Source organism: Aureobasidium melanogenum, assembly GCF_000721775.1.
Source record: "Aureobasidium melanogenum CBS 110374 unplaced genomic scaffold scaffold_22, whole genome shotgun sequence".
Lineage (NCBI taxonomy): Eukaryota > Fungi > Ascomycota > Dothideomycetes > Dothideales > Saccotheciaceae > Aureobasidium > Aureobasidium melanogenum.
The window spans coordinates 198,349-215,844 of record NW_024470074.1 but is presented as its reverse complement, the minus strand read 5'-3'; the positions used below and the strand labels follow the sequence as shown (position 1 = coordinate 215,844).

At 49.5% G+C, this 17,496-nt stretch overlaps 8 protein-coding genes across 8 annotated transcripts; 3 read left to right on the top strand and 5 right to left on the bottom strand.

The window, feature by feature from the left end:
- Nucleotides 1-224: 224 nt before the first annotated feature.
- M437DRAFT_77734 (DUF917-domain-containing protein) lies at nt 225-3,646 on the bottom strand (the record flags this gene model as incomplete). Its single annotated transcript, XM_041026867.1, has 10 exons — nt 225-850; nt 906-1,091; nt 1,145-1,284; nt 1,335-1,795; nt 1,847-2,517; nt 2,567-3,046; nt 3,095-3,263; nt 3,312-3,429; nt 3,488-3,556; nt 3,609-3,646. 10 exons carry the CDS (start codon nt 3,644-3,646, stop codon nt 225-227), a joined length of 2,958 nt encoding a protein of 985 aa, XP_040876990.1.
- Nucleotides 3,647-4,147: 501 nt separating this feature from the next.
- M437DRAFT_77733 (uncharacterized protein) lies at nt 4,148-5,946 on the top strand (the record flags this gene model as incomplete). The annotated part of the gene is made up of 3 exons (XM_041026866.1): nt 4,148-4,355; nt 4,406-4,612; nt 4,664-5,946. 3 exons carry the CDS (start codon nt 4,148-4,150, stop codon nt 5,944-5,946), a joined length of 1,698 nt encoding a protein of 565 aa, XP_040876989.1.
- A 1,844-nt stretch (nt 5,947-7,790) lies between these two features.
- On the top strand, nt 7,791-8,606 carry M437DRAFT_68584 (ras-like protein; the record flags this gene model as incomplete). Its single annotated transcript, XM_041025136.1, has 4 exons — nt 7,791-7,802; nt 7,862-7,976; nt 8,041-8,316; nt 8,377-8,606. 4 exons carry the CDS (start codon nt 7,791-7,793, stop codon nt 8,604-8,606), a joined length of 633 nt encoding a protein of 210 aa, XP_040876988.1.
- An 868-nt stretch (nt 8,607-9,474) lies between these two features.
- On the bottom strand, nt 9,475-10,260 carry M437DRAFT_77731 (glia maturation factor beta; the record flags this gene model as incomplete). The annotated part of the gene is made up of 4 exons (XM_041026865.1): nt 9,475-9,666; nt 9,750-9,880; nt 10,096-10,198; nt 10,258-10,260. 4 exons carry the CDS (start codon nt 10,258-10,260, stop codon nt 9,475-9,477), a joined length of 429 nt encoding a protein of 142 aa, XP_040876987.1.
- Nucleotides 10,261-10,915: 655 nt separating this feature from the next.
- M437DRAFT_55668 (Molybdopterin binding protein) lies at nt 10,916-12,128 on the top strand (the record flags this gene model as incomplete). The annotated part of the gene is made up of 3 exons (XM_041022912.1): nt 10,916-11,104; nt 11,278-11,909; nt 11,966-12,128. 3 exons carry the CDS (start codon nt 10,916-10,918, stop codon nt 12,126-12,128), a joined length of 984 nt encoding a protein of 327 aa, XP_040876986.1.
- A 672-nt stretch (nt 12,129-12,800) lies between these two features.
- Nucleotides 12,801-13,588, bottom strand: M437DRAFT_55395 (uncharacterized protein; the record flags this gene model as incomplete). Its single annotated transcript, XM_041022865.1, has 2 exons — nt 12,801-13,428; nt 13,482-13,588. 2 exons carry the CDS (start codon nt 13,586-13,588, stop codon nt 12,801-12,803), a joined length of 735 nt encoding a protein of 244 aa, XP_040876985.1.
- Nucleotides 13,589-14,458: 870 nt separating this feature from the next.
- On the bottom strand, nt 14,459-15,233 carry M437DRAFT_68580 (uncharacterized protein; the record flags this gene model as incomplete). The annotated part of the gene is made up of 2 exons (XM_041025135.1): nt 14,459-15,104; nt 15,154-15,233. The coding sequence occupies 2 exons, from the start codon at nt 15,231-15,233 to the stop codon at nt 14,459-14,461; spliced, it is 726 nt and encodes a 241-aa protein (XP_040876984.1).
- A 524-nt stretch (nt 15,234-15,757) lies between these two features.
- Nucleotides 15,758-16,927, bottom strand: M437DRAFT_77727 (uncharacterized protein; the record flags this gene model as incomplete). Its single annotated transcript, XM_041026864.1, has 2 exons — nt 15,758-16,026; nt 16,078-16,927. The coding sequence occupies 2 exons, from the start codon at nt 16,925-16,927 to the stop codon at nt 15,758-15,760; spliced, it is 1,119 nt and encodes a 372-aa protein (XP_040876983.1).
- Between the last annotated feature and the right edge of the window lie 569 nt (nt 16,928-17,496).

Sequence of the window (17,496 nt, the reverse complement as noted above, 5' to 3'; positions counted from 1 at the left end):
GAGAGTCCTCCGTGACCAGGTATTTTCTGTCATTGATCCGGTTGGACAGGCTGTCGGCTATCTTCCTTTGCTGTTCGAGTTCTTTGCGGTCTGCCGCTTTTTCGGATGGAATTCGTGTCTCTAGACCTCTACCCTGATCCATCGGCCAATTCACCGGTCTGAGAGATGCTTGTCTTTCAGTTTTTCTGATGTACTCGGAAAGATGGCAATTCTCCCAATTTCCATCAATTCGAGTACTCGTCAATAACACTGACAGGCTTGACAAACTTCCCAAGGGGCTTGTACTCGATATCTGTCAGTCCGAATGCCGCAGGTCCTCCAATCTCGATGCCTCGAGGAGTTGAGGTCCACTTGTCGCTAGCAGTAATACCAATGACAGTGACCAACAGGCCATAACGATACTCAGGCGTACCAATAGCTTCGCCGGATTGTGCATCGATCACAGATATCAAATCCGGTACCACAGCTAGCACTTCTTCGGTACCATCATCCTTGATCTTGAATGCAGCGATGTTCTCATTCTTGAATGGGATCTTGATGCGGCCTTCAAAGCCAGCTACCTGTGGCGAGGATGAGGTCTCACTGGCCTCGATGATAACTTCGCCGTAGACGTGACCATTGCGCAATGTTCGGTCTACGCCAATAATTTTTCCCTTGAAGATTACCTTTGCAGCTTCCGGACCACCGACTTCATCGATGATGCTTTCGGCTACTGTGTCGATACGGCTATTTTGGCGGGCTGCTGCAACTGCTCGTCCAATACGCCAGGCTAGCGAGATCGTGTGTTCTACAGCCCAGCGTTTGGCTTCGGCTCCTGTGACTGGACCTTCTGCGCAACCAACATGCGAGCCTGCAGATTGTCAACATGAGCTCAGAGTATGGATTTGAGACTAGATAGAGCTTGCCCATTTGTGAGAGAGCAGCCCTGATGATGCGCTCCACGGCTAAATCAGATACGGCAGTCGGCATGTACAGCAAGTTACCATTACCATCTGCTGCGGTAATTGGGCAGAAGACGCAAGGGCGTTCGTTAAAGACAACGGGTGTTGTTTGCCATTTCGTTGGATATGCTCTGCCCATCCAATCGCCATCTGTACTGCTGTGTCAGTCAAGACAACCTGGTGACATTTCGAAATCAACTCACCGACGGTGGGTAGATTCATATTGGAGCTTGCTCCCAAAATCATGCCTTGCAGTCCATTGCCACCACCAATTTCAAGGGCAATCATTGCAGTGGCTTTTCTGTCGCACATCTCATATAGACTTCGTTGAGCATCCATCATCCTGTCTACGGTCAGTCGTGCCTGTCAGTGTTGAACAGCTTGTGAACTCACTCATCGCCAGGAAGTTTCTCAATGCCCACTGTAGGCGAGCCAGATCCTCCACCACAGCCGACTTGGTCGTCGTCTTTTAGGTCGTGAGGATTGATCACTCTAATGGTTCCTCCATCCCGTAATATATCTCGCATACGAAGCATGTGGGAATAAGGGCTACCGCCGCCGCCAGTACCCAGGATGTAGCAACCAATCGACATCCAGTCAAGGTCCGTTTCGGAGACATACCAGACGCGGTCTATGACTTTGGGTCTGTACGTCACTATGTCAACAGGTTTAGGCGTAGCATGGTTCTTGGTCCCATTGGTGTGGTTTTGCTTTTTGTTGCCATTCTTCTCGTAGGCGTCCATGTCATTTTCATCTGCGAGTTGTTCTTCTGTGGCTGCTTTCATCTCATCAGCGCGGTTGTAATCAAACTCTCCCGCTGACCTGATGATGAATCTGCTCTTGTTTGAAATATACTGCATCATCTTGTCAATCCTTGATCTCACTCAGCCTCGGACAAAACTTACTGGTAACGGTAGTGTTTCAACCTCGACAATCTTGACGGAGTCTCGTGCTGCTCCGGACTCGACAGCTTTCTGTATGGCTTCTTTCGAGATCTGTTCCACTAGATCGGCAATACTTTTTGTGTCAGTGGACTTGACTGTGTCAATTACAGCGCTGACTCTTGCAATCGCGGCACCGATCGCATTGGCTACTCCAGAGTATTCTGGTTTGATGACACAACTTGCGCCGAGCAACTCATCAGGTGCTATAACGGCTCCGCCACCCACCAACAACACAGGCAGATCTTCTGGTGATGTCTTCATGGTGTCGATAACCTTTTCTAGCATTGTCTTTACTTTGGCTTTGAATGAAGAGATACCATTCGGCGACAAGTGTTGCACCTTGCTGCGATCGCCAATGTTGATACTCTCGTCTCCTGCGACAGTGTAGTCAGTGGTCGTAGCAACAGTGCCATTGAACACAAGAGCCTCCGTTTGAATTTTGGAACCCACGCTGTCAGGGCCGACTGTAATTTCTCCATCATGCTCTCGCACGATCGATCCGCCTCCAAGACCGATGCTTCTAACATCCGGACACGAAAAGTTCATGCGAACGCCAGCAAACTCCGAGTATGCTGCTGCTTGCCTGGGAAAGCCATTCGCAAGTAGTAAGCCAACGTCAGTAGTGGTTCCGCCTATATTCTTGTGAGCATCTTTAAACACAAATCTGTGTATGGTGCTCACCGATATCGACCACCATCATGGCTTCTTTATCTTGGCCTTGAGCCAGATAAGCAGCACCTCTCATACTGTTCGTGGGTCCACTGGAGAAAGTTCTGATGGGTAATCGGGAGGCCATCTCGCCACTCAAGATTGTTCCATCGTTCTGACTGAGAAATACGGGGCAGGTCAGACCCAGTCGTTTGATGGGCTCCTGAAAAGAGCGGATCGTCTTCTTCGCGAAAGGTAGGATCGAAGCGTTCAAGATTGCAGCATTCTCACGCTCCAAAAATCCAAGATTTGCAACCTCCTTCGAGAGTACGACATTGCATCCAGGTAACACTTCGTTGATGATCTGCGCGGCTCTCTCTTCTTGACGATGGGTTGAATCAATCGGACTGAAGACTCCGATGACCACAATGCTTGTGATGCCTTTCTGTCTGATGATGTTGCATTGTTCTCTGATCTCCTTGGGACTGATTTCGCCAATCAAGTTGCCATCCACTGATATTTGTCAGATGAGCAGTCTAGTCATTGCGGAAAATGGCCTACCTTCAAGACCTCCCTTGACTAAGGCATAGTGTCCTAGAATCAGATCTTCCATATCGGCTGGCCAATCTATACAAGGTAAGGCATGTTTGCCGAAAGGTCCACAAAGACGAATCACTGCGACTCGAGCAAGTCTCGCAGCATCCCTTTCTACCACTGCGTTGACAAAGTGCTGAGTTCTTATTAGCAGCTATTCGTCCAAGACACGGATTTGACATACTGTAGTTCCAATTGTCACAGAGGCGACATCCGACGGGTTGATCTTGGCTTGCGCAAACATAGAAGTCAGGGCATTGCTGATTCCTAAGCTTGGATTTGTGGTCGTAGGTGCTTTGTGCCTTCGGCGAACATAAGCTCAAAAGAATTTAGGCACTGTGAATTGGTATTGCACTTTACCATGCGACAACGCCCTTGCCAGGCTCTGATGCTTTGGTAGGATCTAGAATGACTCCATCGGTGTTGGTACTGAGAAGTGGTTGCTTAGCCGAAATCAAGGTGTTGCGTTCGTGTGACATACCCGCCGACATCAACACCAATTCGGAGAACCTTGTGCATCCTGAGATTTTGGTCTGCTTGATCAATACAATTTCGATGCACTTATCAGTAGAAACTTAGAAGTTGATGGTTGCGCTGGGTGACACAGGTCACAGATGACTGCTTGAGAGATTGGGCGATGGCGGCTATCTTAGCTTGGCAGCAGCGAGCGGCCAACACTCCCTTTTGGAGAACGGAGGGTAACCAGTCGCAGCTGTCATTATCAGTTCGTTGTTTTGAGTGTTTTTGGATCTCGAAGGCAGTCGCACTTTCCCTTTGGCCCCAGGTGCGTTATCTGATCTACCACTGACCCCACATCCTTTGGTGATAGGCCTTTCGGGCAGACTCGTGAACTGATATCACATGCGAGTTGGCCTATCTCGACTGAACTTATTGATGCGGCAAGATACTACAGTACATGCAATGATTAGAATGCTGGCATAACTTACATTTGTATATCTCGTGGCATACCTGCAACATGCAACACTTCCTTTGCTGTCTCACAATCCTCAACAACCTACAATGGGAGAAGTGCGATTTCGGGTGCTGAAGGAAAAGATCCAGCTCCATGGCGATGAGGATGAGCACGAGCGGGTTGACTCATGGTCAAACCGTGACCTCATTCCTCTACCACCATCAAGGCGAACTTGGGGATGGTTTCACTACTTTGGGTATTGGACGCTCAATTCTCTGAATATCTCGAATTGGCAGACTCCAAATACTTTCTTGTGTAAGAACTATCAAGCTGTTGAGATTCAAACTCGCTTATTTGAAGATCAGCTTATGGTCTCTCGGCTGGTCAGAGTATGATGGTGATTGTGGTCGGAAAGCTGCTAGTCACCATCTTCTCGACCCTCATTGCCTGGTGTGGACTTCGCTGGCACATCGGGTTCACGGTGCAGAACCGGTTCACTTGGGGTCTTCACGGAAGCTATATCCCCTTGCTGCAAAGAGTCCTTTTGAACTTCATCTGGTGTGCTATACAATGTGAGTAAGCCGCTTCGACTGCAAAACAGACGCTAGTTGACACAACAGTAGGCTGGAATGGAGGCAGATTGGTGGCTGTCTGCATTACAGCAATCTGGCCGTCCTTTGCCAAGATGCACAACACACTTCCGTCATCCATGCCTACCACGACCTATCAATTTGTAGGCTTCGTTCTTTTCTGGATCTTCTCGGTTCCATTCTTGTTTGTCCGGCCTGAGAAATTTCGTGTGCCTTTCTTGGTCACGTCCATATACTGTGGTGTTGGCATGCTCTGTATGATGATCTGGTCATTGTCCGTGGCGAAAGGCGTGGGCCCACTCTGGACAACGGGACAGAACATTCCCGAGACATCGTCCTGGACTCTTCACTGGCTTGAGATGAAGGGCATCAATCAGATCATCGGTGGCATCGCTGCTGGTATAACCAATGGCTCGGACTTCTCCAGATATGCTCGGTCGCCCAAGAACTATGTGATAGGTACTGTTCTCTCTGCATGGATTACTGGCGTCCTTGTCAGTTTGATCGGACTTGTGGTGACGGCCGCGTGCCAGAAAATCTATGGCGAGATTTATTGGAATCCTCCAGACCTCCTTATGCGCATGATGGACAGCGGAGAGGGTTCTTCGAAAGCCAGAGCAGGTGTCTTCTTTCTTGCTGCTGGTTTTGCTCTGACTGGCATGTTCGAAAACGTTTGTGGCAATGCAGTCGCAGGAGGCATCGACCTCGCAGGCCTTTTCCCTCGCTATCTCGATATTCGAAGGGGTTCCATCCTGACCTTCGTGGCTATCTGGATCTGCCAACCATGGCAGCTTGTCAACAAAGCAGCTACTTTCGTCAGCGTACTAAGCTCTTTTTCTGTCTTCTTGTCACCGATCATGGGAATCATGGTAGTTGACTTCTACCTTCTGCGCAAAGGACGGGTCCAGCTTAGCCATCTGTACAGGGTTAAAGATACTTCATACTGGTACACCAGAGGCATAAACTGGCGTGCTATACCAGCATGGATTTGTGGATGGGCGCCCACGATTGGTGGACTCGTCGTCACTGTAGGAGGAGTGTCGAACCCTCCTCGAGCTTTAGTCCAACTGTACTACATAGCATTCCTGGTTGGTTTCTTCGTGAGCGGTTCGGTCTTTTATTTGCTCAATCTCGTCTTCCCATGCCCAGGAATGGGTAAGTATGATGAGGTGGACGTGTATCAGACCTTCACGCCTCACGAAGCTGCCAAGCTCGGCGTGGTGCAGGTGGTTGAGCCGCAGGTTTTGGATGGTGTCGCGATCAGGTCTGATGACAAGAAGACGGAGGCGGAGGTGATTGTCGAGAGATCTTTGTGAGACCTTGAGATACAACGTTGAAGGTAGCAACTGATTGGAATTGACCAATGCACAATGACATGACCAAGAAGCTTTTAGATGTTGAGTGGATAATCCGGGACGTTGGCCCAAAACTGCGTCAATGCAGTACTAGTCAGCTACTTGCCGAAATTTCCAATGGTTGGTAACATGCAACCTATTGACGACGAGGTTACATCGAACACGAGGCCATTCACCAAACATCTACCTTTTTGAAGAAGAGAGAAGCCAGCGATTCGGTGATATTAGCCATAACGGCTTGTGGAGACTAGAATTGTGATCAGAAGTCTATGATCAAGCTCGCGGTTGATGACCGACAGCAAATCAGCCTGCAGAACACCGTTCGTGACATGAGCTTCAGTCTCGGATTGTGCAAGCCGTCCATAGCGGCTAGAAGAATAGAGAAGTCAAATTCTTCCAGAAGCAACCACGTTGTATGCACCAGAGACACGGAAGAGGTTGTCTCAAGCACACACATGGATTTGCAGGGCTACCCTGCCGCCCGTCGGCAGAGTTACTCTACGGGCGTAAAAGGAAGTGGCCGCCACTATTGGCTTCTGGAAGCGCCATCGAGAAAGTGTCACAGCTCGGCAAAGAGAAATTTCTTTTGACGGAATGCAAAGTGACCTGGCGTCTTGCAAGTGTATTGCGCAGCTGAGAGAGGCCCAAGACATGATGTCAGATTCTCTAGGCGTAGCAGGTAGCTGTCGATAGGGTAACACGTGTCTATACAAAACAGCTAGAAGAAGGAAAGAATTTGCAGCAATAAGTTCTTTATTTGGTCAAGCGATATATGAATGCAGCACGGACGTGATGTGACATGGATTAGTACAGGTAGAGACAAGAGGGTGAAATTGCGTGAGGTGTAAAGGGAAAATGGACAAGAGATTGGCGGAGGATGTTTTTGGCTAGGGCGATTCTAGAGGCATGGCAGTTGGGGTGGGCGGTTGTCCCGCCAGGCGGAGAGAGCCCGAGAGACGCCTTGAAAGTGTGTTTCGTTTGCTCGACTCAAGGTATACAGATTTTCTTGATGAGCACGACAAGGTCATGTAGAAAGGTGACAGCCGAGATTTGAGAGAGGATCGAGCGAGCATTGGGCGTGCAAAGCAAAGGGATTGATTGCCATGGCCGTCGGGTCAAGACTTTCTCAGGTCAGGAGAGCGTGCGGGCTATTTGTTGACAACAATCAAATAACGATGGGCATTCTGTCGGTCGCAGCCAATCAGAAGCGGCATGGAGAGCCAAAGGGAGAGCAGAAGTCACAGCACTCGCCTTTCTCCAGGTTTTTATTGACCTTGGACTTGACTCGATTGCAAGCCAACCATTGATTGCAAGTGAACTGTGCACCGTCCATCGTCGTCAAAGGCCCGCCCACGCTCGATCCGAATTGCGGCTTTGACTCCTGCAGTCCGAGCCCCCGTTGTCTCCCTCTCGTCTATCTCTTAACCCTGCTGCTGCTTGTTCACCGTGCTTGACGCTGCTTCCTGCTTGTCTTTGTCTTGGCCGTCGTCCTGCAACTGTCCCTTCCCAGAGACACGCACCTTTCTACATTCTGCAAGTCGGCATTCACCCTACGTGCATCGACCGTTGAAGCCTGCCGCTGCCCGTTTTCCCTTCTGCCCTCATCCACTGTTGCCCTGTACAAGCAGCGGTCTTAGATTCCTAGCCTCACAACCCAATCCAGCCAGACCAGCCTTCTCCGCAGCCGACGTCGAAACATCACTGCTCTCTTTCACTCACTCGACCACAACCCCATCCAATCGTCTCTCGACGCTCACACTCAATCGCATTAACCGCCTTCCCGGTCCTTCTCTTTCCTCGCCGCAATGGCTTCAAAGGTTCGTCGCCGCCCTGCGCTCCAGTCGTCGCGACTGCCCGTGCTCACTTTCGTCGCCAGTTCCTTCGCGAGTACAAGCTCGTAGTAGTCGGTGGTGGTGGTGTCGGAAAGTCGTGTTTGACCATTCAACTCATCCAAAGCCACTTCGTCGATGAATACGACCCAACAATCGAAGGTTCGTCCCTAGCGCCGCTATCCGCGCCCACGCTCTCTGTTCTGACCACGCCTTTTCCGCACAGATTCATACCGCAAGCAGTGCGTCATTGACGATGAGGTCGCCCTACTCGATGTGCTCGACACAGCAGGACAGGAGGAATACTCAGCAATGAGAGAACAGTACATGCGCACCGGCGAAGGCTTCCTGCTCGTCTACTCCATCACCTCGCAACAATCCTTCGAAGAGATCAAGACGTTCCAACAACAAATATTGCGCGTCAAGGACAAGGACTACTTCCCTATGATTGTTGTCGGAAACAAGTGCGATCTGGACGGAGAGAGAGAAGTGTCGGTCGAAGGTGCGCTCACCCCTCTCTTGTGTTTGTTTGTTCTGACCGTTTGACTGACACTCTTGATAGAGGGCAAGGAGCTCGCTCGCAGCTTCGGATGCAAATTCATCGAGACATCGGCCAAATCCCGCATCAACGTTGAGAATGCCTTTTACGACATTGTCCGCGAGATCCGCAAGTACAACCGCGACATCACTGGCGGCGCACCAGGCGCAAGAGCGAATGGCGGTCCTGCCGAGAAGATGAACATGGACGAGGGCGACTCAGATGCCGGCTGCTGCAAGTGCACCGTCATGTAACAGCATCACACATCCGCACCACAGGCCCACTCGCACTCACGCCCGCCCGCCCTTTGCTATACCTCTTTTTGTGCCTGGAGCTTCTAATCTTCCCTTCTTGATCTGACTTTTAGAGCCTTGGGTTGTCTGTTTTCCTTTTCTTTCTTCTGTTTAACTCGTTCGATTCCCCCAGCACTCTCCCCAATGTCTCTTTCTTTTATCTTTTCTTTTATACCACTTTATCAACCTCGGAGCGGCGACAGAAGTCGGTGCTCCCTCCAACACGCACTCACTGGCTCGTTGAAGGAACAAGGCCGTGAAAAGGTCTACAAGAGGCGGCAACGATGATGACAGCAAAGGTGGAGGGCAAAGAAAAATCACAACAATAAATGAATGGACGACAGCACGCCGTCTGCTTTTTTGACTCAGTTTTCAGTGTTCCTGCATTTCTGCTGGCCTTCTAGAAAGCACATGGTGGTTGGACGGTCTTCACGGGACAGACATATCACTGGCCGTCGTGTTTTTATTTCGTTGCTTGCCTCTGTTGCAACATTACACATTTGTTCTGGTCTCCGCTCTTCCAGTAGCTCGAGCATCTGCAGTTGACAAATGTATTCGCACTGTGGGACAAGAGATGGGCGTTTCATAGGCGACCAAGCGAGACTTCTAAATGTAATCTCAAATGTCTTTATACCAATCATTTTTTGAATTGTTTATCTTGGGTTGAACTTTGTCTGGTACATGTAGACGATGTACATGTGAAGGATCTAAAGTTTGGCTGATCTGCCAACGGTATTACTCCATCAAGGTGTATGATCGTCATTTTGCAGACTTCTCTCGCCGCGGACATGCAAGATGGCGCATTGTCGTGTCAGAAACCATGACGAATCTACTCCTCTCCTCTCAGCTGGTCTTCGATCTCTTCTAGGTCTTCGGCGCTATCGATCTCGATGATGCGACCAACTTCTGCTTGGTTGCGCATCAACTCTTTTGCTCCTGCGTAGAGCATCTTGAGCTCGCTGTTGCAGGTGACGGGCAGGTAGTATAGCATGACGTAGGGAACAGATAGACGACCGGATGCCTGTGGGACGTCCTCAAGGTCAGCACAAATTTCGAGGCTGTGGATGGCAGAAGGTAGACAAGGGGAAGAGAAAGACAGCATACCATTGTCAAGGGGTAGCTTAGCAAGATGAACCTGGGCGAGTGGTCGGGCAGCTCCTCGCCCAGTATGCTCAGGTCGGTGTAGACTTCATCGTCTGCCTTGGAGATTTCTAGTGTCTTTTTGTCGATTTGGTCTGTTCCTTGAGAAAGTAGTTTTAGCCATTCTGCGCTCTTAGATTTGTATAGCGCCGTATCCTCTTTGGTCTCGTTGAGTCTTCCTCTTGCGGTGTAATCCTCTGTGCCTTCCGGGCTCTTTCTGTGCCTTCCGGGCTCTTTCTGTGCCTCTTTCCAGGGGTGTTCAGGAACCTGATGGCTTCGGGCTTCGGGCTTCAAGGTGTTTGCTGCTTACAGATTACGGCTTGCGGGTCCTTTGCCCTCGAGGTTCCTAGACGGAACTTGCGCAATGCGGTCTTGGTTTCGGGCGAGAAGGTATAGAGACGTGCTTCGGATGCCTGGAGAACAAGTGTTAGCTCTGACTGCAGTGTGTCGGACTCGCAGCCGAGATGTATACCATGTTGGATTAAGTATGCTGGCTGTGAGATAGAAACAATGAGTAGGTGGACTGGGACAACTTTAGGAGCTTGGAAGTTCGAGATGCCCCGCAGTCGACTGACGTCGGTCTTGTTTGTTGCCATGCCCCGATAACGTTGCTCAAGACCACGAGATTGAGGACACAGGCGTTCTTGATTCGGGTTGAATATGATAGAGTTGTTATTCCATACGAGTGTATCACTTTTCTCGATTAAGGAGTTGCCTTCTGACACCAAGAAGGTCAAGTCTTCTGTGGTCCAAAGTGCTTCATCTTCGCTAGGATCCAATCCAGTCTTTGTTTCATCTGATATCATACGTCCAAGGCTACATCCCACAAAACTGCTGCTTCTTATAGGAGTCTTCTAAGAGATATATAGTGATACCCAACTAACATTCACATGGTCGAGAGTTCATCACGTATCGAAGACAAGATCGTCCGGTAGTCAAGAGCAGGGTCGCACTACAAGCCAAGTTTCAACGGCTCTCGATCGATGCAACACTACCCGACGGCTGGCAATCGCTGCCCCGCAACCGACAATGACATCTTGAGTGCACCTTCCGCCAACACAACCAGACGTGTACTTTCCCTTCTTTTGTTACTATTCATTATCACTTGAAGGTCTGACCAAAGCTTGCACATGTTCTCCCGCATCAATCAAGTGGCACGTCATCTCAGTCGTCCTTTACCAAACTACTTGCATCGTTCCGCAGCAGCTGCAACTACCAGACTTACCAGCAGTCCCGCCATCATGGCAGATACAAACAACAAGCGCACTATCAACACCGCAGCATGTCTGATTATTGGTGATGAAGTTTTGGGTGGAAAGGTGTGTTGATACATTTTCTTTCTTTCCTCCATTCTTCCAAGGAATATCGATACCAGTCAAGACACATGGCCATGGATATATTGAAACGAGATCATCAATGTTGAGAGCCTTGAACACGATGAACACACATCGAGAACAAGGAACGAATAACATAACGGCTTACACTACTCCAGACCGTCGACACCAACAGCGCCTACCTCGCCAAATTTTGCTTTAGCCTAGGCATAAACCTCAAACGCATTGAAGTCATCGGCGACGAAGAATCAGAAATCGTAGAGGCAGTCCGCCGCATGTCTTCAAACTACGACTTTGTCGTGACTTCTGGCGGCATCGGTCCCACTCACGACGACATCACTTACCAGAGTATTGCCAATGCTTTCGGACTACCCTTGGTCCTTCACGACGAGACCTTCTCACGTATGAAGCGTCTGAGCAAGCCTCATCCTAATCAGCCTAACTTTGACTGGGACACGCCATCGCCTGCGCTCGAGGCCAAGAAACGTATGGTGATTCTGCCGTATGATGAGAAATTGTCTAGGGAGGAGCAAGTCATCTTTACCGCTCCAGACCTCTGGGTTCCCGTTGCTTGCGTCAATGGAAACGTTCATATCTTACCTGGTGTACCAAGATTGTTTGAGCGCATGCTCACGGGCTTGAAGCCAACTCTGCTGCCTAGATTGACCGACCCTGAAGGCAAAGGTGTTTACCGAATTATCATTTCGACTCCGCTGCCCGAGAGTGGTGTTGCTTCTTACTTGACTGAGTTGGCCAAGAAGGTTGAGCCTGAGGGTATCAAGGTTGGAAGGTGAGCGAACCAGATTCTAGTCGTCCAAAGGGTAGAGATGCTGATCGAATACACAGTTACCCGAGATGGGGCAAGGCCAGGAACACCGTCACGCTTGTCGGCAGAAACAAGGAGTACATGGACAGTCTTGTCCCCGAGGTCGAAAAGGGTGTTCAAGGCAAGCGTGTCACTGTAGAAGGCGAAGATGATGTCGAGGGCGAGTCTGACAAGGACACTTGAGATATGCTCCGCAATCTGCTTCGTGTATGTAAACATGTAAATACACATTTTGCTGACACTGACCTCCTGCCATTACCCATGTCTTGCATGCCTTGCAAGAAAGTCCAACACAGATCTTCGATACCAGATAGCTCTCTTGCTGAAGAGCCACACAGTATCCACTTCATTCCACCGAGTGATCGTTGATACGTCTTTTCCCAACCAACCTCTATTTTATGACCCCTCAAACTTCTTTGCACCAACTCAAGCCGAACACCGCTCTTTCGATAATGGATTAAGACCGCTTTTTCTGTGCACTAAAGACTATCACAATCTGACGATCATCCACTTCTCCAGCGCAGCCCAAAGGGTCATCATGCGCTATCGAAATTCACAGTTGCGACAAAAACGTGACTCTGGCCATTGAAATAGCCTTTATTGGAGTTTTTCTGTGAAGACCATATTCTCTGGCAAAAGCATTGTGCATCTCTCCAGCTACGCTGTGACGGTATTTGGCACACTGGCAGGGTATATCATGTGGCCTGAAATTTGCGTTTTTGCATTTTCGGTCTTCATCTGAGACTTCTGATTCGTCTGATTTGCCATAGAGGAGTGATTCTTGATTTGTATAGTCTCGTGTATTTGAATGGAACGAGTTCTCCTCAGCAATCGATCAAGAACCCCTTCTCAGAACTAGCATTCCTCTCCTTTGTTGTGAACGTGATAATAGCACTTCATTTTCTTGTACTCCGGCATCTTCGAGCACTTGACCTCGTCTGAAGTTTTCAATGACAGCGTGAACGCAAGATCGACCAGAGCCTCCACGGGCCATGATTCCACAACCTCTTCACGCGGTCTTCGACCTATGTGTGTTTCAAAAGCCGTCATGTCTATCATGATCCTGCGCAGTGGAGCGCCATGTAGAGTGTTGTCGTAAATCTTGCGTATCTGCGTTTTCCACGGTATGCACTTCTCCGTATCGGACTTTTGCTGGAAGCTGTCTATGGCAAGGTTCTGGAGCAAGGGGACAACGAACTGATCCCCAAAGATCCACAAGTCGACAAGCGTTTTGAAACTCAGACTAGGTCCTACAAGCCCCTTTGCATCCTGGAGTTTGCGGTTATACAAGAATGCATTGAAGATGTCAAAGATGGCAGGATTCTCTTTCTTAAGCCAGATCTTGCCATCGACTGATTCTTTGAAAGAGCCCTCGAAAGCGCCACGGAAATAGTCGGAGTAATAGCAGAGGAGATCTTTGTGTATCGAGAAGGCTTGTTTTCGAGGGCCCACCTCCACGGTCACGATACCACGGAAGCAGTTGCTGTTATTGAGTTAGTTGTCTGACATGTGCTCGGAGCTATAACAAGAAATTACTTGGGAGGTGTCTTAGCTTCAACAGACATGGCTTTCACGTTTGAGCGCGAGGAACCCGCTGCATGTTGAGTTGAGGCAGACGCTGGGTCCGACTGCGTAGTCGACATGGTGGCAATGTTGCGAGGTATCTCGGTGGCGTAGAGTGTATTGTGGTGCTGTTTATGAATCGAGACAAGGTCGTTGAGAGCGGGATACCGAAGACGAAAGCAGAAGGCGTATGGCGAGGCAGATCTAAACGACGATGTTTTGAAGAGAAGAGGAGCAAAGCGGGTAGACGTGAAGGTACTGAGAGAGTGTAAAGCTTGAGAACACGATGGTGTGAAAGTGAGAGTGTTGGCAGTGTTGTGAGACACTCCGCTGCGCAAATGACTGGTGAGGACAGTGTCTCAGCTCTGATAGTTTGAACAAAGCGCTTTTGACGAGATGCACGATTGAGAATGGCAGACGATATGCTTCGGAGAAAGCTTGATGCTGTTTGATGACAGCAATTGAAGTTGATGGAAGAACGAAGGAGAAGAGGTTGGGTGTTGCGATGAAGAAGTGAAAAGTTGGAACACAATGCGTTGAGTGAGTTCAAGTCTCGCATGCAATTGGAGCGTGAGAAAGCGCGATGCTGTGGTTGCCGTCACTCAAACAGCTGAATATCAAGCATCAGCCGGGAACGTCATGGAAAGTAGTAGATGATAGGTAGTAGTTCTCACAAGAGATGTGAGGGCGAGATACAAGCAGTGATATGGATTTATTTTTGTAAATTAAGGATCAGTCCTGATCGACTGGATGCACAAGCCAGGTCCCAGTGTTATCTGCCTCATTCTCTCTTTGTTTCTATACTCTTCGCCCTGGCATCCATCATACCTTCTTCTCGGCATGGTCTTTCTTGCAATCTTAGGCGGATGTGTGGTTGTTCTGTAGGCATGTCTCTATGGATGTGAATATGCATGTCCAGACTTGAGAATCAGTCAGTACTTACAGCCTGATTAGCAACGCTCGCCGGCGGTATGAATGTGATAATGACACTTGTCTCTCGTGGGTAGAGTCCGCCAGGGCAACTTGTGCTGCCAAGCATCACTCATGCAGCGGGCAAAGTCGACAAGGGCCTCTACACTCCAGTTTGGGTAATCGGGATCTTTGAATATGGTCCTTTCGCCTGGTTGATGACCCATTCTGAACACACAGAGGTCTATAGCGAATCTGCGAAGAGGAGAACCCTGCATGGTGCTCTGGTAAGCAATGTGCACGATGGCAACGTCGGCCTGGTTTTCCTCTTCGAGCTTCCCAAGCAGAGCATCGATGGAATCGTTTTGAAGGAGTGAGATTTCGTATTTGTCGCCAAAGACCCAAAGTTGAGCCAAAGTCCGGCACGGAAGGAGTTGCGGACGTTTAGACGAGTCTTTGTTATTGTCGCCATCGCGTAGTGAGTGCGAGTAGAGCCAGACTTGGAATGCCTCGAAAAAGTCGGGATTTACATCAGGTAGCTCAATCTTGCCCTCAGCTGCCTCCTTGAAAGGTCCTTTGAAGGCACCACGAAAGAAACCAGAATAGAAGCACAACAAGTCCTTGTGTGGGTTGTACTTTTCTTTGTTGGGACCGACAAGGATTGAGACTGTTTCTTTAAAGAGCTTTCTGAGGTCAAGTTAGCACACAATTGACGGGAAAGACAAGGATGACATACCTGGATGGCCATCTGTTGGGCATCGAGACCGCTCGGCCAGTCGAGCCACCTGTCTGCGATGGAGCCGATGAAGTCGACATGACGGTGAATTGGAGATGGACCGAGCTGATGCTGTCAGTGCGAGCCGATTGGTTGTCTTGCGCGAAGCAGATAGATGCAGTTTGGAGTGAGGAGTGAGATAAGCGCCGCTTGTGCAGCCGAGACGGCGCAACTTGACAGCTCCGATGTGGTCGACTGGATCAATCAAGAAAAAGTGAGAAGGAGCCGTGCAATCATTCGCTCACGGACGGACTGCTCGCTCCTTCCCAAAGCTATGAGGATCAAAGACACAATTCAGGCCAGCAACATCTCCATTTCCTGACATAAGACAAGGGGTATCCTCCATGCTTTTATAGCAAAACAAAACAATGCCACCAGCAAACCACCACTCCATTCTGACAAACGAGAAACTGCATAAAAAAGAGAACAATTGCATGCTTCTATTCCACACCTTAGACAGAGGGCAAAAAGAAAGGAAAATGGTATTTCATGATATTCATCCATACAACGGTCCCACCGCTATGCATCGCGAAGGAACGACGATAGGGGTAGTGAATAAAAGACATTACTTTCCAACTCGGGCAAGACGTTCGTCAACAGCTTCGACTAGTCTGGGATCCGGCCGTGATTTGTGCGACTTGTGGGATGGTAGATCGCGGCAATCAGAACAGCGCGCGTGTGCACATTTGCCGCAAATTCTGTTGTGACTTTGGAAGGGTGTAGAGCATTCGTGACATGTGTAGCGAACACGTTGGCGAGGTTTGCGGTACACGCGCTGCACACCTGAGGGAGCTCTCAAGATTGGATCTCTAATGGTGGCAATGGGGTAGGGTACTGATGGTCTTGTTAGATGATTGCCTTCCTGTACGGGCGCAGAAGCATTACCGTGACGAGATGAACGAGGTGATATAGAAATATCTGCCTTGTCTTTGCCATGACGGAAGTCGTATGCGATACGGAATGGAGCGCTGTCAGGAACATCATCGTCAACCTCCAATGGTGGTAGATAGCTGTTGCCGGCCAAGATAGGTTCTAGAGATGTTGAAGGTTTTGAGACTTGTTTGCTAGTAGATGGTATGGTGTTGAAGACGTCGAGATGATCTGAGACAATGGCAGGTGCTTCTGTCATGGGGAGGTCTGGACTCGTCGACGATTCTTCAGCAACAACGTGGAAGGGGAACTCCCTCGCTTGCGCCATAGCTTCCTTGATACCTCTTCCTGGGGTACGGGGACATTCTCCGCACAGCCTGTGATGACAAGCTCGACAATGGATACCATGGCCAAAGTCGACACCACATTCATGACAGCTACGGTGGACACGCATCCTTGCAGACTTCTGAACACGACGAGCAGTAGCAGGAAAGGTAGAGCGGTCACTACCAGCAATATTCATCCCATATCTGTCGCGCAATTTCTGGACCCTCTCCTGGTAGACAGAAGCACGATCAACGTGGAATGTTTCAATTGTGACCGGTGGGGTAGGTCGAGATTGCTCCTCGGGATCCTCACGTGTTGTTGGCAGCTGGTCTGCATCGATTGTGTTTGTGAACAATGTATCATCATGGGAATGTTCCTGGGCGTCATTTGTCTCAACACTGGATTGAGGAATGTTATTTTCCGCGTCGGAATCCTTGCTTCCTCTTCGGATTGTGGTGGTGAATTTCTGGAGATATCTGCGGATTTGACCTCGGCGGCCGTGCTCAAAGGTCGAGCTTGGAGGTGGTGATAACGGCATACTGGCTGGTGGGCTATTATTCCTGAAGGTATTCCAGTAAAGTCCAATTAGGTGCAACGGTAGCGACGTAGAGGGATCCGTCGCAGCGACGGTGAGATCGTGGCGGTAGCCAAGCAAAGACAATAGACCAAGCTAGGACAACGACACAATCCCGAAGAACAGGGTGGCCTAAGTGAGTCGGGCAGTAATTGGCTTTCCAGATCTAACGCGAACCCAAGTGGTCGGAGCCCGAGTAAATGGACGATAGTGAAAGTCAATGGTTATAGAAGTCTCCAGCGACGACAACAAGCAAGGTATCCTGCACGGTAACAAGAGACAGACGTCTGGGCGAGATATGGGCAAGTGTGACCAAGGTGAGATTGGGATCAAGAAAGGCTGCCAAGGGACCAGAGATTTCAATTCGCGAAAAAGGCGGCCATTGCTATCGTATAATAAACAGGGAAGAAAGGGAAGAACGAACAGGCCACGAACACCACAGAAAGATTGTTTCGCTAAACAGGAGACAATCAGTAGTGCAGCACGCAAAGTAGGTCACTCGTTAGGATTGGGTCCCCCGAATCAAAAAAAGC